The sequence below is a fragment of the Anarrhichthys ocellatus genome, unplaced genomic scaffold (genome assembly GCF_004355925.1).
Source record: "Anarrhichthys ocellatus isolate YVR2014 unplaced genomic scaffold, GSC_Weel_1.0 scaffold208, whole genome shotgun sequence".
Classification (NCBI taxonomy): Eukaryota; Metazoa; Chordata; class Actinopteri; order Perciformes; family Anarhichadidae; genus Anarrhichthys; species Anarrhichthys ocellatus.
The window spans coordinates 12,019-34,429 of record NW_022280238.1 but is presented as its reverse complement, the minus strand read 5'-3'; the positions used below and the strand labels follow the sequence as shown (position 1 = coordinate 34,429).

The window sequence follows — 22,411 nt, the reverse complement described above, 5'->3', positions numbered from 1 at the left end:
ATATAAGGACATGAGGCCACTCTGTCTGTCCCCTGATGGTCCAGCTGGTGGTGGTGGTGGTGGGGGGGGGTGGAGAGTCTTATCAGCTGATTAGCTGTAAGAAGATTAACAACGTCTCAAAACTCTGATTCTCTGGAGGAATATTTGTTTCAGTGTCGTGAGCTGCAGAGGACGATGAAGGTCTGAGGAAGGACAGACCGCTGCTGTCTACAGGTACACTTCTGTCCTGTGTCCTGTGTCCTCTGTCGTCTCTCCTCTACCCTTCGTCCTTTTCCTGTGTCCTCTGTCCTCTGTCCTCTGTCCTCTCTCTTCTAACACTTTAGTTTGATTGTAACAGTTCAGTTTGATTGTAACACTTTAGTTTGATTGTAACAGTTCAGTTTGATTGTAACCGTTCAGCTTGATTGTAACAGTTCAGCTTGATTGTAACAGTTCAGCTTGATTGTAACAGTTCAGTTTGATTGTCAGTTTAGTTTTATTGTAACAGTTTGATCAGAATAATTATTGATCGTTTTGTGTATCTGTGACATCACCTGATCAAAGATAGTTTCTGTGAGAGAGATGCTCCTCTCTGATGGATCTCTTCCTCATAGTAGTAGGTCTATATTAGTAGGTAATATGCTCAGATGTTCAGATTCTGATCAACATGTGGAATATGATTCTTATTGATTATGAGATTAATGGTTCAGTTTTATTAAACGTTGACCTTCTTTCTGCAGTGAGTCCTGGTTGTGGAGTCGTTGACTGCAGTCAAGAGAACCTAAAATACCTCGTTAATCTCCTTATGACGCTCTGAGAGCAGCTTTCTCTGAACCTTCAACTCCAAACCCTAAACCCTGAAAGCTGAACCCTGAACTCTTAACCGTGAACTATGAAAGCTGAACCCTGAACTCTTAACCCTTAACTATGAAAGCTGAACCCTGAACTGTTAACCCTGAACTATGAAAGCTGAACCCTGAACTGTTAACCCTGAACTATGAAAGCTGAACCCTGGACACTAAACCCTAAACCCAGAACAAAGAATCTAGAACACCACACAGGGCTACGACTTGGTTAACTTTGAATAGGGTTTACGCTCAGCACCATTTTGTGAGTCAGAACTAGAACCTTCCAAATAGAAGCATCAGGGTTCAACAGATGAGAGGCAAGAAAAATCTGATTGGACGAAACAATCTGGCAAGAACCAACGACTGAAACTCAACACACTGTAAAACATCTACACTGTAGAATGTTTCATTCTCCAGTTTAACAATTTAATGTTGAAGATGTTTCATTTCAGAAAACAAATGTTTCAGACTGAGTTTTCGGGAAATGTGTCTAAAGTGTCTCACAAGACATTTAGAAGACAAACAAGTCTTTTTGAATTTGTCATTTAAAGTGGAAATCTGAGTTGAGTATGTATTTTAACTAACTAATGGACCAAAAGTTTTCAACATTGCTACAAACAACCTGCTGAAAGTAATTTAGCCATGAAGATGATGTCATGTGGAAAGTTGGCGTCTTCTGAATGCAGCCCCTAGTGTTCGTAAGTGGTACAGCACCTTAAGTCCAGTTCTCCACCATGTTTCTGCCGACTTGGACGTGAGACGTAAAAACATGGTGGTGGGGAAGCTGACCTTCACCAAGCCGGAGAGAGAGAAGCTAGCCAAGGTCCTCTGGCTGCTCAACTGGATCTCCGTCTTGACCGGAGCGATCCTGTTCAGCCTGGGCTTGTTCCTCAAAGTAGAGATCCAGAGATGGCAGGAAGTGATGTCAGAGGGGATCCTCTATGTGCCACACATGCTGATCACCACCGGTCTGGCCGCCTGCTGCATCAACTTCCTGGGTGGGAAGATCTGCCTGGACTGCACCGACACCAACAAGTTCCTGCGCTGGAAGCTAGTGATGATGCCGTACATCATCTGCACCTTGTTCTTCACCTCCTGCGTCCTGGGGGGGGCGCTAATGTGCTACAGCATCCGGAGCCAGCTGGAGGACTCACTGGCCCTGGGCCTGAGGAACGCCATGCAGTACTACAAGGACACTGACACGCCGGGCCGCTGCTACCTGAAGAAGACTCTGGACCTACTGCAGATCCAGTTCCAATGCTGTGGGAACTCCGGGTACCAGGACTGGTTCCAGGTTCAGTGGATCAGCAACCGCTACCTGGACATGACCAGCAGCAGCGTGGTGGAGTAAGTGTAGCCAGATCTGCTAAGTCCTTTGAGATCTCCAGGGATCTTTGTTGATTTCAGTAAATCCTGCTGGATTCAAGCACATTATTTCTGTGTCTAGTGGATTCCAACAGTTTCTAGTGGATCTTGGTGAATACTGGAAGATCTACACTGATGATGATTTCAGTGCTCTGTAGTAGATCCCATGAGGGTTCTGGAGTCCAGTATGTTTAACTAGAGTGTTAAAGATCATCCTACATTTAAAAGGTGACTTCAGACTGAATCCAAAGCTCAATTCAAGTAAAAATATGTAGATGAATTCCAATAATTCCATAGATTCTAGAAGACCTTGGTGGATTCTGGTGGATTCTAGTGGACCTGAAAGGAGTCTATAGGTCTCTAGAACTCAATTCTAGTATAACCCAGTTGTTTGTTTTGGTTTTGGTGGATCCCCTAATAGATCTCCCTGAATCCAGAAAATGGGTTCTGGTGGATGATCAGCTTGGATTCCAGTGAGTCCAGTTAGATTCTGTAGAGCAACCATGGTGTCTACTTGACTAGGAAGGAGTCTGTGGATCCAGCTGGACTGCAGTGTAGATTCACTGGTGTAGATGTGGGTCGTTAAGAAAAGTAAAGGTCCACACGGTAAACAGTCCACTTCAGTTAAAGGTCCTGGGATTAGTGAGGTTTAACCAACAGGGTTCAACTCAGGCTCACTCAGAATGAGATAATCTGTTTCATTCTCCGTCCTTTAACATCAACACCCAGGTCTGTGTTGTAGCTTAGTAACAACCAATGAAAACGAGGCATTTCAAAATAAAATCAAACTCTAACAGTTTAACACAACAACTCAGGATGTACAGCTGTCTGAGGAGTAACATGGAGGGAAAGTAATATTAGTAGCAGTAGTACTAGTAGTAGTAGCAGTAGCACTAGTACTAGTAGTAGCAGTAGTACTAGTACTAATACTAGTAGCAGTTCCTAAATGCCTGCTCCTCCTTCCAGTCGCCTGAGGAGTAACGTGGAGGGGAAGTACCTGACGGAGGGCGTTCCCTTTAGCTGCTGCAGCACCTTGTCCCCTCGGCCCTGCATCCAGCAGCAGGTTGGCGACAGATCGCCTCATTTCAACTACGACCAGCGGAGCCAGCAGCTGAACCTGTGGAGGAGAGGCTGCCGACAGGCCCTGATGGACCACTACACCGGCATCATGCAGTCCATCGGCCTCACCGTGCTTCTCATCTGGCTGTTCGAGGTGCACATAAATATATGCATTGTACAGAAAGCATGAAACATGGTGCAGGAAGCTGAAACAACTGAAGATATACGGCTGAGGAATAACATGGAGAGGAGGTAGTGGTAGTAGTACTAGTAGTAGTAGTAGTGGTGGTTGTACTACATTAAATTACATTACATTACAATCATTTAGCAGACGCTTTTATCCAAAGCGTCTTACAATAAGTGGATTCAACATCGGTATTCAAGAGAACTACTAGTCACCAGAAGTCATAAGTGCATCTCCTTTTTTAAACAAGCATCATAAAGCAGAGCAAAAGTACAGAAACAAACTAATACGAATACAATAAGTGCAACAAACTAGTATGAATACAGTAAGTGGTGAGTGGAAGGCTCAGGGTAGTACTTCTTGAAGAGGTGAGTTTTCAGCCTGATGAAAGATGGGCAGCAACTCTGCTGTCCATACGTCAGTGGGGAGTTCATTCCACCACTGTGGGGCCAGGACAGAAAACAGCCGCGACCGGGTCGATCGACCACACGGACCACTGAGCGACGGGGCAACCAATCGCCCCGAGACAGCAGAGCGAGGTGGTCGGGCGGGGGTGTAGGGCTTGACCGTGGCCTGGAGATAGGAAGGAGCTGTTCCTTTCACTGCCCTGTAGGCTAGCACCAGAGTCTTAAACTGGATGTGAGCTCTTACAGGGAGCCAGTGTAGAGAACAGAGAAGGGAAGTTGTGTGGGAGAACTTGGGGCGATTGAACACCAGGCGAGCTGCAGCTTTCTGGACAAGCTCCAGAGGTCTGATGGCCGACGCCGGGGCTCTGGCAAGTAGAGAGTTGCAGTAATCCAGGCGGGAGATGACAAGAGCCTGGATGAGCACCTGCGCCGTCTCGTCAGTGAGGAAGGGGCAAATCCTCCTGATGTCGTAGAGCAGGAATCCGCAGGAGCGTGTAACCGATGCAATGTTTGCTGAGAACAACAGTTGGTCATCCAGGGTCACAACCAGGTTCTTCACAGTCTGAGTTGGCGCCACCACAGTATCATCAATGGTGATGGACAGGTCTCGGTGCGGGCAACCCTTCCCCGGGAGGAACAGTAGCTCGGTTTTGTGTCATCGCAAGGAGGGCTGTCTCTGTCGAGTGACCCACCTTGAACACGGACTGCTGGGGGTCCAAGAGGCTGTTCAGTTGGTTAAAGACAGCACGTTCAATGACTAATGTGTCAAGCTCCTCCATGAACTCACCAAGAGGACCTGGTGGGCGGTACACAACAGCAATGGTGAGCTTGACTGGATAAGTGACAGTAACAGCATGAAATTCGAAAGAGGACGGGGAGAACTGTGGAGCAGAGACAAGAGAGTATTTCCATTTTAGGGAGATTAGCAGGCCAGTACCACCACCTCGTCTCGCAGCTCTGGGAGTGTGAGAGAAAGAGTACACATCTGACAGAGCTGCGGGTGTGGTAGTGTTTTCTAGTGTGATCCAGGTCTCTGTTAGAGCAAGAAAGTTGAGGGAGAGCAAGGAAGCGTAGCCTGAGATTCTAAAGCCCCCCTGCCACCACTTGCTCACCATGAGCTGAGAGAGTAGGATAGATGAGATTAGTGGGGTCACGGCACCTGGGAGTGGCCCAATGTCTACGTGACCACCGGACAGAGGAACGGACAGAAATAGGATGCAAACACATGATAGTCAATATAAACAGATTACTGACCCGCAAGTACACGCTCGAGAAGTCTTTGCTTGACAAAGTATGGCTTAAAAAAGTCGCCCTGTTGCCTTCGTTTGCCCGACGCTTGGAAGCTGATGTTTCAAACCACCAGCAGTGGTTAAGGACAGCTACCTACTGATTGCTCATTGTCTGCCAGGAGTGCAAGCCACGCCCCTGCCACTTAACAGGGCAATTGACCAGGTGAAACTAAATCACCTACATTACACAGACAGAAACTGCAAAAGTATTAACACTGAAGCAGCCTAGGTACAGCTAATAACAACTACTTAGTATATTGTTATTGAACAATATACTTAAGTCTATTCTAGGTGAGTCAGTCGCTCAGTATCCCTCCAGAAGCAAAATACACCCTAGTGGTAGTAGTAGTAGTAGTAGTGGTGGTGGTAGTAGTAATAGTAGTGGTAGTTGTAGTGTCTGAGGAGTAACATGGAGGGGAAGTAGTGATAGTAGTACGAGTAGTAGTAGTAGTACAGGTAGTAGTAGTGGTAGTAGTAGTAGTACTAGTAAGTACTAGTAGTAATAGTGCTAGTAGCAGTAACAGTAGCACTAGTAGCAGTAGCACTAGTACTAGTAGTAGTAGTAGAGGTAATAGTATGAGTAGTAGTAGTAGTACTGGTAGCAGTACAAGTCCACCGCTGTCCTCCTGGGACCAGTTTAGTCTGGCCCGACCTCAGATTAAGGGCCATGTAGTCCCACTTGTTACACTAAAGACATCATGTTTTTCTCCTCCTACCAGCTGCTGGTTCTGACCGGAGTCCGTTACCTGCAGACGGCCATGGAGAACGTTCTCCGCCTGGGGGATCCGGACTCAGAGGTTGATGGTTGGATTCTGGAGAACAGCCTGGCAGAAACAGCCCGTTCCAACTTTGACATCATCAAGAACATGGGGAAGTGTTACCAGGTCGACAACGACCCCAACATCAACATCCCGACCGCCGCCGAGCAGGAGGTGCCGTCCCGCCAGGTCCGGATCCCTGTGACCAGCTAACATCTGGAGAACCTCTGAAAGACCAGGACTAGAAGGGAACACCTCAGGTCCAAAATCTCTAGTGTTGCTCTGTCGATGCTTCCTGAACTCAGACTCGGGTCCGGCTCCGGGAGGCTCTGAGGAGGATCCGCCCTCTGGTCCTCGTACATTCAGTATTCGATGCCTTCCAGCTGATGAATGTCTTGTTAACACGTCAGAGGATCAATAAAGTTATTATGGTCCATCCTCAGGGGAACACAAACCCACAGCAGGCTGATCAATATAAAGAAGAATTAACCAGGACCAGATGGTCGACCTCTAGAACTCAGAGAAGGTTTGAACTGGTTTCTCTTTGTCTTCTTCTTCATGTGTTCTGTAGCAGGTCTAAAGCTGGTCTAAAGCTGGTCTAAAGCAGGTCTAAAGCAGGTCTAAAGCTGGTACAGATACTGGTCTAAAGCTGGTCAAAAGCTGGTCTAAAGCTGTTCTAGAGCTGGTCTAAAACAGGTCTAAAGCTTGTCTAGAGCTGGCCTAAAGCTGGTCTAAAGCTAGTCTAAAGCTGGTACTGATACTGGTCTAAAGCTGATCTAGAGGTGGTCTAGAGCTGATCTAGAGCTGGTCTAGAGCTGGTCTAAAGCAAAGTAAAGATACAGGTCTAAAGCTGGTACAGATGTTGGTCTAAAGCTGGTCTAAAGCTGGTCTTGAGTTGGTCTAAATCTGGTACAGATGTTGGTCTAAAGCTGGTCTAAAGCTGGTCTTGAGTTGGTCTAAATCTGGTACAGATACTGGTCTAAAGCTGGTCTAAAGCTGGTCTAAAGCTGGTACAGATACTGGGCTAAATATGGTCTAAAGCTGGTCTAAAGCTGGTACAGATACTGGGCTAAAGCTGGTCTAAAGCTGGTCTAGAGCTGGTACAGATACAGGTCTGGCCACGTTTAAATGAGGGAACAACTGGTGTGGTGGTTTTCAAAGGGTCCCTTGACCTCTAAGCTCAAGACGTGTAGGAATCTGAAATGCAGTGTTTGAATATTTCTGGCATCTAAACAGTCTATTAATGTATAAATTGGTTTTGAAAGGAAAGCTGAGACTCTTGTGGATCCAGAAAGTTTTAGAAACCAAATCACAACATGACTTCTTCTATGGTGCTCATTGAACTCTTTGTGTCTTAATGTTGGATTTTTATCAAAGTTTGTTACATTTAGCACCAAATCTGAGGAACAAAAAAGGGATCGAGGCCAAAAGTTTCAGCTCTGTCTCCTAAAATAACAGAAAGGAAACAAGAGTCTGAAGTCTGTGAAGGGAGGAGGTCTAAGAACAGGTGGGTCATAAACCTGGTAACATGAACAGGGTTTAACAAAGATGTACTTCAGCATTATGTTCTAGTACTAGTTCTAGTACTCCATCATAATGTTCTAATACTAGTTCTCATACTAGCTAGTACTTCCATCATAATGTACTAATACTAGTTATACAATATATAAAACACCAAACTGGGTGCTGAGAAATGAAGCCAAAGCGTCAAAAACTGTAGTTCCTCAAATATCCACGAGAGTCGGTCCCCATAGACCTCTATGGCAGAATGAAGATATTTACAGTCTGCTAGTAAACACGGTGTCGGTCTCTAAAGCTAACAAACCTATTCATAACAACTCGTTAGTCATGAGGACGTGGCCTCAGGTGGGTGGGTGTGGTCTCAGGCCGCTAGCTGCTACCTACTAGTGTCATCATTTCTAGACTTAGTCTGCGTTACAAATCTCAAACTTTTGTTTTTATTTTAGTTTAAACAGCTGATTCATAATAACATAGTAATGAGTCAGAAAACATCCAGCCAATCAGATTCCAACAGCAGGTCTTCTTCTTAAAGGAACAGTCCAACATTGGATTCATCTCTATGCATGTGGTTAGCTTAGCTTAGCATAAAGACTGTTCCAGAGGAAACTAAACTCTGATTCTTTGATGATGTTAAAAAAGATTTTGTTTGTATTCATGAACATGTGACTGCAGGTTTATTCATATTTAGTCTTTATGTTGTGACTTCTCCTCAAATAAAATATAAATACCTTCTTATTATTGTTTTATTAAAATGTGAAATGAGATCATTAAACGACCTGTCTGTCTGTCTCAGTTAGTCTGTCCTTTTGTCTCTCTCTTTGTCTGTCCGTCTGACTGTCTGTCTCTCAGAGGAGAGGAGAGGAGAGGAGGAAGGAGAGTGGAGAGGAGGAAGGACAGATAGAGAGCAGCAGAGTAAGCTGGGGAATTTAGGACCATGTGGTCATCACCCTGACAACCTGCTCCTCCTGTGATTGGCTGTTGGTTTAGCTGCAGTTCTGCTGAACACCAGCAGGAGGAGTCAAAGGTCACTGATGACCAACAGCAGCTCACCATTCAGTACAGTGGACTGGGAGTACTGGGAGTACTAGGAGTAGTGGTTCAGCACCTGGGACAGGACCAGTTTGTCTCTGTAGTACAGCAGTTATAGTAGTGGTAGTAGTAGTAGTAGAAGTAGTAGTAGTAGTAGTGATGGTAGTTTTAATAGTAGTAGTAGTAGTTGTACTAGTAGTAGTAGTGATGGTAGTTTTAATAGTAGTAGTAGTAGTAGTAGTAGTAGTGATGGTAGTTTTAATAGTAGTCGTAGTAGTAGTAGTAGTAAAACAATAAAACCTGTCCAGTCTAGCGAGGGAAATGAAGTGTCCTCTAGAATGAGCCCACGTACAGTATATTGTCTCTTGTCTCCATTCATCCTCCTCCAGACATCGACCACCTCACGCTCCTCTAACAGCTGCCTCAGTGCTCTCTGTGAAGGCCCGTGAGGTTCCAGGTGGTTCCTGTCTATTGACTCATTCTCAGTGCAGTTAAAATCTCCTCCCAAAAATAAAAAGTCCTCCACATTCACTCTGCCTAACACACTGCTTAAGACCTTTAAAACACACTGGTTCAGGTCCAGACACAGGAGCATACACGTTCATGAAGACATGAACGCCCTCACCACCAGCAGCCTGCCCTCCACCACCTGCTCCACCTCTAACGACTTCGGGGCAAATCTTTTGGAGAACCACCGTTGCAGCACCACCTCGCCCCCCCCACTCTCTCTTCCATTCAGTCTCGTTGGCCGAGTCACTGTGAGTCTCTTGTAGAACCATGGGGGCGACCATGGCTTACTGGGTAGAGAGGGTTGTCCGCCAACCGAAAGGTCACCAGTTTGATCCTCGGCTGCACCGTGTCCTGTGTCGAAGTGTCCCTGAGCAAGACATTGTACCCCTAACTGATCCCTGGGCGCCTGTCATTGGCAGCCCACTGCTATCCCTATATACAGGGATTGGTCAAATGCAGAGAATAATTTCCCCACTGTGGGACTAACAAAGGAATGTTTCTTCTTCTTCTAGAAACATCACGTCTGTCCCTTTGATCTTCATCAGCTGATCGAGTAGAGACCTCTTCACTGAGTCTCTGGCTCCATTTACATTTAAGGTGTTTATGTTTAAAAGACTCAGTTACATAAATTAAAACCAACAAACAGAACATTATCTTTGGCTTGAAAATAGGCTGTGAGACCTTATTATTTAGCGGTGCCTGAACCGATACTTAAAAAAAGAAAAGCACAAAACGACGATTGACGACATTAAAGAAAGGCTTTTTTTTATTGCTAAGGCAAATTCTTTTCTTCAAATTGAACAATATATTAACTGTTTAAAGTATACTATAATATAAATAAATACAAAACACTTGGCTTCAAACTACAGGTTCAAACTTTTTAACTTCAAACTGTGAACAATATATTAACTGTTAACAGTTTACAGTATACTTAAATCAATATAAATAAATACAAAACACACACACACACACTCTGTACACACACTACAGCTTCAAACTTCAGCAATTATTTTGCAGAAATATGAGCATATTTGCCTTCTCTGGCAAAAACCGACACCTCTCCTGACAATATTTTATTATTTTATTTATTTTACCAGTTGGTGGCGGTAATGAGCCAATTCATCGTTTGCCAACCGCCACTACACCTCAAAGAAGAAGAAGAAGAAGAAGAAGAAGAAGCTTTCGCGTGCCTGTGCATGTTGTGCTTATGAGCGGCAGCGCTAAGTACGCGGATGTCGATGGAGGAAGTCAGTAGCCTGCCAGCCGTTTTTTGTTTTTTTTAAATAAATCATGGCGAAGCTTCGGCAGAATGATGGAGGGGTTTGTTTCTAAGCGCGCACGGCTCGTCCGGTTGTAATAATACTATAAGTGAGGAGTGGAGGACCGAGGCTATCGTTAGCTGCTGCCAGGGCGGAGTCATCAGAGTAGTGTAAAAAAAGTATTTCAATCGGCTCAGGCACCGAAAGGAAGCACCGAAATCTGCGTTGCGTTTCGGTCCGGTCCGGTAGATACCGGTCGTATAGGAACCGTATAGGAGCCATATTGGCACCGGTTTTCGGTACCCAACCCTACTCCTGTCCCATCTTCTTCCACCTGCTGGACCCCCCCTGCCCCCTCTTTACTCACCTGCTGCACCCCACCTGCCTCCTCCTGTCCTTCCTGACCGCCCTGCTTGTCCCCTCTGTCCTCCTCAGTGTCTTTCTGTTTTTTTTCTGCTTTCTGTTTTTTTTTATTGGCACCGTCCTGTTCAGCAGAGTTTTTTTCAGGACATGCTTTACTCTGATGTCCCTCCTAAACCACAACTGAAGCATTTCAAGTTATCGAAGTCACAAAAATCACATAGTCAAAGTCCTCCACTCTCAGTTTGAACACGAGGTTGAGCTCTTCACTCCTTGTTCAGGATCATGATCCTGTGAGACACCACGTGTTTTAGTAGAGGAGACTTGCAACCAGAAGACAGTTTTTCCGTGTCTGGACAGCTCTCTGGTTAGTGTCTCGTCTCTAATGAACGGTGGGACATTGGACACAGTGACTTTAACCGAAAAAAAACCCTGTGAACCCTGCACACCCCACTACACTATCATATACAACATTACACAGTGAAGAAAAATGTCGAAAAATCGCTATTTAACGCTCTCAAACATGCTCCGCCAACTCAACACTCCTTCCACTCAGAGAGAGAGAGATTTTTGTTGATTTTTAGAAAACCTTTATTTTACTTAAAACAATATAAACAAACAAAACAGTTACTCCTCACAGTGTGTTAAAAGGAGCATTAAAAACTAGTTCTCCAGCCACACAACGTATTATTTCACTGCAATACCACTTTTCAATGAAATCCTTCATGTTGTTCATACTGTTGAAATATCTAAAATCAACCCAAACTCTTGCTCTGACCAGAGCGATGAACATAGGGAGAGCTTCCTGTCCTGCTCTGTCCTCTACTCGGTTCTTCCTACTTTTGTAAATTGACAGTTTGGCCTCTCCAACCAAGTGGTTCAACAGCTTCCATTTAGAGGCGTTCACCTTTTTATATAAGACTCCAAGAATGAAGGTGGTCCTGGACCAGGTCTCACCAAACCCTTTAAAAACATCCTGCAGTGTGTTAAAAAGGTTGCAGAGTCTGTCACAATGATAAAAACAGTGGAACACGGTCTCTACCTCCTCACAGAATGGACATTGGCTACAAACAGTGGGATTAATAACAGAAATAAAAGCGTTAACCGCAATAGCACCGTGCAAAATCCTCCACTGTAGATCTCCAGTTCTCTTTTTAACAGGAGGTTTATATAAAACCCTCCAACCTGGTTTCACACCAATGTCCAAGTTCAGTTTCTGTCTCCACACAGTGTCGGCTCTCTGGTCCAGTTTGTTTTTGTTGAGCATTTTTACACAGTTTGTGTAGATAGTTTTCCCTTTCACTATCTGGAGGTCCAAGAGTTTACACTCCGCTTCATTGAATAAGGGTCCTGAGACCCCATCCAGCCGTGGAATAAGTTCTAGATCCGGAAATGGATTTGCGGAATCAGGAGCTTCCTCTCCTCTTTCGTACTCCTGCAGCATCTCGACCTCGTCCTCCGTCAGTCTCCCCGCCCATCTGCTCAGGATCCTCATGCTCTGCTGGATGGATCTCAGCCTGAGCAGAGAAGCCACTGCAGATGCGTCGGTCAGTCTGGGCCCAGCTACATCCACTACTCTCCTCAGGGTGGTGGTTCCGGAGGAGCACAGCATGCTGGTCAGACCTGGTGTGCCGTCTTGGATGTCCAACCTGGCTCCGTACACCAGCGGTTCCTGAAGCAGCCAGTGTAGGGAGTATGTAGGTTCTGGTCTCTTCCATTCAAAAACATTCCAAGCCTTAAAAAGTGACTGGTAAAAGGGAGATAATCCACACAATTTAAAAAGGTTAAAATCCATTAAAAAAAGTGCAGTGTCCAGCCCCAGACCAGCTGCCTTCCTTAAAATACAGTCTATCACCTCTCTCCACACCACATCCGTTGGACCTGTGAGGTACTTTTGTAAAAACTGGAACCTGAAAGTGGTCACTCTGCTGTCAATGTGCACCAGCCCCTGACCCCCCCTCCTCCTTAGGTAAAAAGAGTACGCTCTGAGGTCAACCCCCCTGGTAGGCTGGGCAGACACTCCCTCCAGTTCCCCACCGCCAGTGCTTCGCTCTTTGCCCAGTTCACCTTTGCAGCTGACAGGGTGCTGAAGTCCTTTACAATATTTGTCAATTTACTGACCTCTTCCTGACTTTCAAGAAAGACCACAACGACCAGTTTTAATGCCCAAAGAACCAGAGATGTCCAAAATATCACGAATTAAGGACACATTGTCCAGAATGCTCCTACCAGGCACGCAGTAGGTCTGGTCTCGGTGGATCACCTGGTCCATCACCTCTCTCAGCCGGTTGGCCAGTGCTTTGGACAGGATCTTATAGTCGGAGCAGAGAAGGGACACAGGACGGCAGTTCTTGATTTCCTGCAGGTCTCCTATTTTTGGCAGTGAAGTTATTACTGCTCTCCTGCAGCTGAGCAGCAGCATCATGTCTTTAAAACTGTCGTTGATGTTAGGCTGGCACGCAGCGGCCGGACTTAGGAAGCAGGAGGACGGACACAGAGAGTACGTGTACCCCAACCAGGTGTTTATTTCAACTCTCAATGTGTGAGTCTCTTATTGTTTCGAACAGTCCACAAATGCCTACAATGGAGAGGGTCTTTGTCACATTTCCTTCCCCCTCTCCTGCGAGGACATGGTACCTCAAACTTCATGTACTCGAGACAGTCAGCCACCATATTCGTTTTCCCGGATCTGTAGCAGACTGTAAAGTTATATGGTTGCAGAGCCAGATACCACCCAGCAATGCGCATGTTGGCATCCTTCATCCGATGCAACCACTGGAGGGCACGATGATCGGTCTCCAGATGGAAGTGTCGTCCAAGGAGGTAGTATCGGTGTGTCAATGGCCCACTTCATTGCCAGACACTCCTTCACCGTAGAATACCTTGTCTCTCTGTCCTTAAGCTTGTGACTGAGGAACACAACTGGCTTCATATCTCCGTCCACTTCCTGCAAAAGCACCCCACCAAGGCCCACTCCTGAGGCGTCTGTTTGCAGGGTGAATGGCTTGTCAAAGTCAGGACTGTGCAGCACGGACTGGGAGCAGATGGAGCTTTTCAGTTCCATGAAAGCTCGATCACACTCCTTGGTCCACTGCACTTTGTTGGATGCTGAGGCTCTTGTTAGGTTGTTAATAACCAGTGAACGCTCTGCAAAGTGGGGAATGAACTTCCTGTACCACCCCACCAGGCCCATGAAACTCTTCACCTTCTTCTTGGTTGTAGGAACAGGGAAGGCCTGAATGGCATCCACCTTCCCCACTTGAGGCTTGATCTCGCCCAAGCCAATAACATAACCCAAATACTCAACCTCTTTCTGGGCTAGTGCACATTTCTTTGGATTAATGGCTAACCCTGCAGCTTTAATTCATTGCAGGACTTGTTGCCGATGTGACATGTGTTCCTCCCAGTACTGGCTGAAAATGACCACGTCATCCAAGTAGGCAGCTGAAAACTCTGACACATCTCTCAAAACATGGTTCACTAGTCTCTGAAAAGTAGCTGGTGCTCCATGGAGGCCAAATGGCATCACCTTAAAGTGATACATACCAAATGGAGTCCTAAAGGCTGTCAACTCACGAGCTTCCGGTGCTAACGCAACCTGCCAGTAGCCTTTACTCAAGTCCAGGGTAGTGATGTACTTTGCTCTGCCAACTCTCTCCACCAGGTCATCAATTCTGGGCATGGGGTAGGGATCAAAGTGAGACACAGAGTTCAGGTAACGGAAGTCAATGCAAAATCTCAGTGAGCCATCTTTTTTGGGTACCAACACTACTGGGCTGCACCATTCACTATTGGATACCTCAATTATACCCAGCTCCAACATCAACTTGATTTCTTTCTGTAACTCAAGCACCAACCGCTCAGGAATCCTGTAGCTCCTCTGCCGCCCTGGAGCATCCTTATTTAGCCGAATCTTGTGCTGTACCAGAGTGGTGAAGCCCGGTGTTTCACTGAAGAGCTTTGGGTCCAGAAGAGGTATCACATCTGCCTGCTCGGAGATGGACAGATGAGACAGATCCACTGGACTGGACTCCACTGTGCTGGCAGGAAAGAGCTTTTCAGTCACCTCCTCATCATGGACTGCACGAACGAACAGCTGATGGTGCGTTGGCTCCTGGCAAACCTGGAACTCTTTTAACAAGTTTACGTGAAATTTCTGATGTTTCTTTACTCTCTCTGGCATATAGATTTCATAGGTGACCTTCCCTGTCAGCAAAGGGACCAGGCGAACAGCCCACTCATCTTTTGGCCATCGACAGACTTGTGCCATTCTTTCAAATGTCGTCAAAAAGTGTTCAATGTCATCATCTGATGACAGTGGGAGCAGCTTCGGTTCTCTGCGGACTGGTGGTTTCCTCCGAAGTCTTGCATTGTTCGTCTGACCTGTTCCCTCATCTGGATCATCCATGTCATCACCTCCGCTCAGAGATTGCTCCTCGTCAAGCGCTCACGTTTGTCATTTTCCTTAATTTCCTGCACCTGCATCTGTATCTGCTGAAACTGATGATGCATGCTCTTCCATCTTTGTTCTTGACGGGAATAGTCATTTTCCATCTGCTCGTCTCTGGCTGCTTGAGACCGGGTGAGATTTTTTATCAGACTTGACAATTCCTCCATCTTGCCTGCTTGATTGGTGGCTGCCACAGCCTCCTGGTCAGCTGATGCACATGCTCCTTCATCAGGTTGTTCCTGCTGGTCATTCTTCTTTGTACCTCTAGTCATTCCAACTTCCCACTGCGATGCAAATCCCACTTCTGACACCACTTGTTAGGCTGGCACGCAGCGGCCGGACTTAGGAAGCAGGAGGACGGACACAGAGAGTACGTGTACCCCAACCAGGTGTTTATTTCACCAACAAAGTAACAAACAAATACACGGCATAACTTTTCCAGGGACCATGGGCAGCATGTGGTCCTGGCAGCGACAGACTAGATTTATTATGGCAGCCTTATATAGTCTGCCACTAACGAGGACCTCCACATTACTGCAAGATAGGCAACTCCGCCCCTCACTCTCCCCCACAATCCCCTAATCTACAACAATACATTAAAATAGATGCCTAACATTCTAAAGGTCAATTCTCTATATGATCTCTATGGTGGTAAAACTTCACCATAGAGATCATATCTGGCCCGAACAGAGGATTCAATTTTCCTACCACCCCTCTAGTAATTCCCACATGGTACCTTCCCGGAACTATAAAATGGTGGTCTTGTGCCCTGGGGACTCTTTTAGGACGAACACCCTGGAGAGGAGACACAGCAGAGGTAAGTGCTTTAAACATGCATGTTATTTGACAGCACTATTAATATATTCAATCATTTAAGTTACAGATAACCAAACTAATAATATGTTTGTGTCTACAGACCCGACCTTCAATAACCACTCCTGAGACCATATCAGAACCTTACAATAAACATTCAACTCTCAGTGTGTGAGTCTCTTATTGTTTCGAACAGTCCACAAATGCCTACAATGGAGAGGGTCTTTGTCACAGTTGAACACTGTTAAAAGATCCTCTCCCATCACGCTCCAGAACTCTTTGTAGAGCTCTATCGGGATCCCATCAATTCCGGGGGCCTTCCCCCCCCATGCCCTGCAGAGCCGCGTGCAGTTCATCGGTCACCAGAGGACCCTCCAACCTGGCGTTCACATCTTCTGGGACCTTTGGAAGCTCTCCACAGAAAGATTCAAACAGTTCATTGTCATTGGTGTATTCACTACAGTAGAGTTCAGAGTAGAAACTCACCGCTCTCCTCCGGATCTCATTCGCATCTCTGAGTTCTTGCCCTGAATCAGAGCGTAGAGCATGGATGACCCTGCTCTGCCCATTCTTCTTCTCTAGTCCGAAGAAGAACTTAGATGGTGCGTCCATCAGCATTGCATCCATGAAGCGGGACCTGACCAGCGCCCCCTGGGCCTTAGTGCCCAGCACGTCTGTAAGAGCAGACTTTTTAGACTTGAGATCTTTAATATGATTTTGATTTCCAGTGGATTCTGCTAAATTCTGCAGCTCCACGATTTCAGTCTCCAGATCTTTCATAGATCTGGTAATGTCCCGTGTGACATTGAGAGTGTACTGCTGACAGAGCTGCTTTATCTCCACCTTCCCATGATCCCACCACTGTTTTAAAGAGTTAAATTCATGTTTTATTTCTTTAAAACTGCTCCAAAAAAACCTAAAAACCTCCTTAAAATGTGTATCATCTAAAAGAGACGTGTTAAAATGCCAGTATGCGCTTTTTGGCTTTACGTTGGGGATAAAAATGTTGCACATAACCAGAGCGTGGTCAGTAAACCCAACAGGCAGCATGCTGCACTTTTTAAAGATGTTGAAATGGTGTTTAAAACAATAAAACCTATCCAGTCTAGTGAGGGAAAACAAATTGCCTCTCGAATGAGCCCACGTGTACTGTCTCTTGTCTCCATTCATCCTCCAGATATCGACCACCTCATGCTCTGCTACCAGCTGCCTCAGTGCTCTCTGTGAAGGACCATGAGGTTCCTGGTGGTTCCTGTCTATTGCCTCATTCTCCGTACAGTTAAAATCTCCTCCAAAAATACAGAGTCCTCCACATTCACTCTGCTTAAAACCTTTAAAAAACACACTTGTTCAGGTCCAGACACAGGAGCATACACGTTTATGAAGACAAAGTTAAAAAATTTGAGCTTTGCCCTCACCACCAGCAGTCTGCCTTCCACCTCTAGGGTCTCCGGGGCAAATCTTTTCGAGAACAGGATCCCGACCCCCCACTCTCTCTTCCAGTCAGTCTCGTTGGCCGAGTCGCTATGAGTTTCTTGTAGAAACATCACGTCTGTCCCTTTGATTTTCTTCATCTGGTAGACTAGAGACCTCTTTACTGAGTCTCTGGCTCCATTTACATTTAGCGGGCTTATGTTTAAAAGACTCATAATTAAATAAGTTAAAACCAACAAACAAGACATTATCTTTGACTTGAAAAAGACCTGTGAGATCTTAATATTCATCATTCCCTTCATCATTGTCAAGTTCTTTGTTTATCTTTGAAACTATTTTCTTTACTCTGTAGACTTCCTTGTCTGTGAAGCCTCCCTTGTTTTTGCTGCTCAGATGTGCCTTTAAAGCGTCAGAGAAGTAGTCTCCTAACTCCACTCCCCTTTCCCCTTTTGTTTTCTGTAAAAACCCGTTTATTTTCCCCACACTGTACCCTTGAGTGCTCTTACGTCTACTAGCCCTTACGACAGATAACTCGCTGTCAGCAGCAGAGCCCTCCTCCATACTGGACTCAGCCTCTGCTGCTCATTGGCTTCATTTTCCTGTACTTATTGCTGGTTTCTTTGCCTGTGAGCTTTCCTTGCTCCTTGTTTTCCTTTTCAGACAAGGGACTTTAACCGGCTCCTCATCTCCCTCCATGTCCACCTCACTGCCTGTCAACCCGACATCTTTTACCACTTTTTCACTCTCACGCTTTTCTTTTTCTTTTACTATTTTCTGTCTCCTACCAGTCTCCACCTGTCCTCCAGTACTCACCTGACTGCCCTGTTGTATTTCCCCCATCTCCTCCTGTCCTCCTTCTCTCACCTGGCTGTCATCATGACTTTGTGCACTCACCTGGACCACCCCTGCCCCCTCTTTTTCCACCTGCTGGACAAATCCTGTCCTCTCTTTTTCCACCTGCTGGACGTCCCCTGTCCCCTCCTCACTCACCTGCTGGACATCCCCTGTCCCCTCTTCTTCCATCTCTGGACGTCCCCTGTCCCCTCTACTCTCCTGCTGCACTCCCCCTGCCTTCTCCTGTTGTTCCTGGCCGCCCTGCTTGTCCCCTCTGTCCTCCTCAGTGTCTTTCTGGCTTGGGTTTTTCTTGGCACCATCCTGTTCAGCAGAGTTTCTTTGAGGACATGCTTTGCTCTGGTGTCCCTCCCTACCACAACTAAAGCATTTCATATTATCTGATGTTGCAAAAATCACATAGTCAAACTCTTCCACTCTCAGTTTGAACACTAGGTTTAACTCTTCATTCCTGTTGTTTAGGACCATGAATAACTGTCTCCTATGAGACACCACGTGTTTTAAGAGTGGAGACTTGCAACCTGAGACACTATTTTCCCATGCCTAGACAGCTCTCTGGTTATTGTCTCGTCCTTAATGAACGGTGGGACGTTTGACACAGTTACCTTTACTGCCGGTGTGCTGAGAGGAAGAACGGGAACGAGGGTGTCAAACACCACGTTCCAGCTCTCCACCACCGTGTTGGCCTTATGTATGCTCTCTAAAAAGATGACCACAGCATTATTCATCCTTGTAGCGGACTTCACGCTGCTGTGGCCAACCACCTTCCCCACTGCCAAGCTACAGTCCTCCACCGAACACGCGAAACTGGGGGCGACCGTGACTTGGGGGCGACCGTGGCTCACTGGGTTAAGAGGGTTGTCTGACTGGAAGGTCAACGGTTCAATCCTCGCCTGGGACGTGTCACGTGTCGAAGTGTACCTGAGCAATAGACTGAACCCCTAACAGCTCCCCGGGCACCTGTCATTGGCAGCCCACTGCTCCCTATATACAGGGATGGGTCAAATGCAGAGACAAATTTCCCCTTCCGGGATCAATATAGTATAATAAATTTTAAAAAAGCACGGCGTGCTGATCGACTGCACGCACAAACAAAGACTTTACACCCAGCCAAACGTACAAAAAAACGTGAACCCTACACACCACACACCACCTTCCCATGTTTGGACAGCTCTCTGATTATTGCATCATTACTGATACACGGTGGAGCGTTAGACACAGTAACTTTTACTGCCAGTGAGCTGAGAGGGTTCTCCAACACCACTTCCGCAGCTTCTAAGCTATCTAAAAATATGACCACAGCGTTGTTCATCTGCTGCGGATTTCAAGTGTTTCCTGTGAAACCCGTGTTTCCTGGTTAACTCGGTCAGGCTCATGGTGGCGTTTAGCACGCCGACCAGCACGCGCTGATCGGCTGCAAACACCCACAAACAAAGACCCTAAAACTCCCTAAATGTGCACACAAACCCCGTGAACCCTACACACTACACTACACTATCATACCCAACATTACCCAGTGAAGAAAAATATCGAAAAATCGCTATTAATCGCTCTCAAACACGCTCCTTCAACTCCACACTCCTTCCACTCAGAGACAGAGAGAGACAGACACAGAGAGAGAGATTTTTAGATTTTTAGAAAACCTTTATTTTCTTTGAACAACATGTTTCTTTATCATTGAAGACGGTTAAACAAATAAAGTCCAACAAACAGACACGTGTCTTTGATTGTCTTCAGACTGTGAGATCTTTTTCTCACTTAGCACCATCTTTGTCCAGCTCTTTGTTCAGTTTGTGAACTATCTTCTTCAGTCTGAAGCCTTCCTGCTTCGTGAGACCTCCTCTGTCCTTGCTTCTCATGTGAGCTCTGGCAGAGCTGGAGAGCTTCTCTTTGTCAGAGAGGTAGTCCTCCACTTTGGCTCCTCTCACATTCTTACTCCTCTTCAGAAACTCCTTTATCTTCTCCACGCTGTAGCCTCCAGAGCTCCTACAGCTGCCAGCACCGTGTTTAGAGGGCTCACTCAGCAGCAGCGCCCTTCTCCTGATTGGACTCAGAGTCCTCTTCCATACTGGACTCAGAGTCTTCCTCCAGACTGGACTCACACTCTGCTGCTCCTCCACTTCCTTTCATTGCTGCTTTCTTCGCCTGTGAGCTTCCGCTGTCTCCTCTCTGTTTCCTCTTCAGCTGAGGGGCTTTGAGCTGCTCCTCGTCTGCTTCCATGTCCACCTCCCTACCTGTCTCCACCTGTCCTCCAGTACTCTCCCTCACCTTCTGGACCTCACTTGCCCTGTCCATCACCTCTTGTCCCCCACTTTCCCTCTCTTTTCTCACCTCCTGTCCCCCACTTGTCCCCTCCTCCCTCACCTCCTGTAACCCGCTCGTCCCCTCCTCCCTCGTCTTTTGGACCCCATCTGGCCCGTCCTGTCCGTCTTGCTTGTCCCCTCTGCCCTCTTCAGTACCTGTCTGGTTCTGGTTCTGGTCCTTATGAGAGCTGTTTTTCTCAGGACACGTTCTGCTCTGATGACCCACTTTTCCACAACTGAAACATTTAAAGTCATCAGTTGTTGCATAAATGAGGTAGTCTAAGTCATCGACCCTGATCTTGAACACTAGGTTGAGCTCCTTGCTCCTGTTGTTTGGGATCAAGTGCAGCTGTCTCCTGTGAGACACCACGTGCTTCAGGAGAGGAAACCTGCACCCAGAGGACACTTTCTTCACCTTAGACACTATCCTCCCGTATCTTGATAGTTCCCTAGTTATGTCTTCATCTCTGATGAACGGTGGGACGTTGGACACTGTTACCTTCACTGCCGGTGTGCAGAGAGGGTAAACGGGGAAGAAGTTATCGCCCACCTCGGTTCTGTTGTCAATCACCACTTCCGCATTTCCGATTGTATCTAAAAAGATGACCACGGCATTGTTCATTCGCGCAGCGGACTTCACGCTGCTGTGGCCAACAAGTTCACCCACAGCCAGGCTGCATTCCTCCACCGAAACCGGGAAAGTCGGCGGGATCTTTATGCCGTGTTTCCTCGTGAGTTCGGTCATGTCCATGGTGGCGTTTAGCACGCCGACACGCGCTGATCGACTGCAACCACTCACAAAGACCCTAAAACCAGCTAAATGTTCACACAAACACCGTGAGAAACACTATTACATCCAACGTTAACTAGTGACAAAAAATACCGAAAAAATCAGTGTTAATCGCTCTCGAACACGCTCCGTCAACTCCACACTCCTTCCACTCAGAGAGAGAGACAGACAGAGAGACTCTGTTTAAATATTTTATTCCATATTTAATAATAAATATGACCTATATCATTTCATATTTAATGATCTGCTCTGAATCTCGTTCGTGTTTTAGTATTATTATAATATAATATTATAATATATAATATTTTATAATATACATTGATATATATTATAATATTATAATATATATTGAGCTGCTCTTCATCTTTTATTTTTATTATAATATTATAATATTGTAATATTATAATATTATAATAGTTCTATTTCTCTCTCGTGATGCATTCAGGTCACGTTGTCGTCCTAGTTTTTGGGAGCTCCAGCAGCTCCTTCCTGTTTGTTTCTAGGTCAACATGTGAGAACAGAGAAGCTCTTCATGTCTTTGAACGCATCACTGAGTGTCTATGTGGAGGAAAGTTTTATTGAAACCAAACCAACCTCTAAACGACAAAGCAGTCATGGCCGCCTGCTGTGGGTTGCCTGGTAACAAGTGAATGCTGCTTTGTTCAAACACACAAAACTTTATCTAAAATTCAGATCCACGAACAGAACCTCTGCAGACTTAATGAAGCAGTGACGTCATGTACAGTTGTATTATTTAAATATTCTGTTTAAAAAAAGCTCACATCATATTAATCAATAAGATCAAAGGGATGCCCCGCCCACCACCTAGCTTTAAGTCACGGGATTGGACACTTGATTGACAGAGGAGCTCATTAAAGTACTTGGGACCAATCAGTGCCCTGGACACACATGGGCCCGCCCATCTCATTACCATACAGTAACAGACCCCTTAACACAACACGTACTAGCCCTTTAAATCACTCACTCATGTGACGTGTTCACGGTCTGTTCGTGAGGCGTTCACTGACCTGCTGCTGCTGCACGTGAACCAACCTCAGCCAATAGGAGGAGGGGGAGGCTGAGGAGGGCCGTGATTGGCTGTAGGCAGGAGTAGGGTGAGCTGACCTCACTGCTGCTAGGAACCACGTAGGTCTGGAGATACTAGGTTTATATACTGGGAGATACTCGGTTTATATACTGG

General features: G+C 46.1%; 1 protein-coding gene across 1 annotated transcript in view; it reads left to right on the top strand.

Annotated features, from left to right (window-relative positions):
• The window catches only part of LOC116400811 (photoreceptor outer segment membrane glycoprotein 2-like), an 8,736-nt gene extending 1,145 nt beyond the window's left edge, over window positions 1–7,591 (top strand). Inside the window, exons 3-6 of the mRNA XM_031878877.1 lie at window positions 154–213; window positions 720–2,174; window positions 3,159–3,405; window positions 5,851–7,591. Of these exons, the coding sequence (XP_031734737.1) occupies window positions 1,597–2,174; window positions 3,159–3,405; window positions 5,851–6,102 (1,077 nt within the window). The 5' untranslated portion in view covers window positions 154–213; window positions 720–1,596 and the 3' untranslated portion in view covers window positions 6,103–7,591. The remainder of the gene's footprint in view (window positions 1–153; window positions 214–719; window positions 2,175–3,158; window positions 3,406–5,850) is intronic.
• Window positions 7,592–22,411: the final 14,820 nt, after the last annotated feature.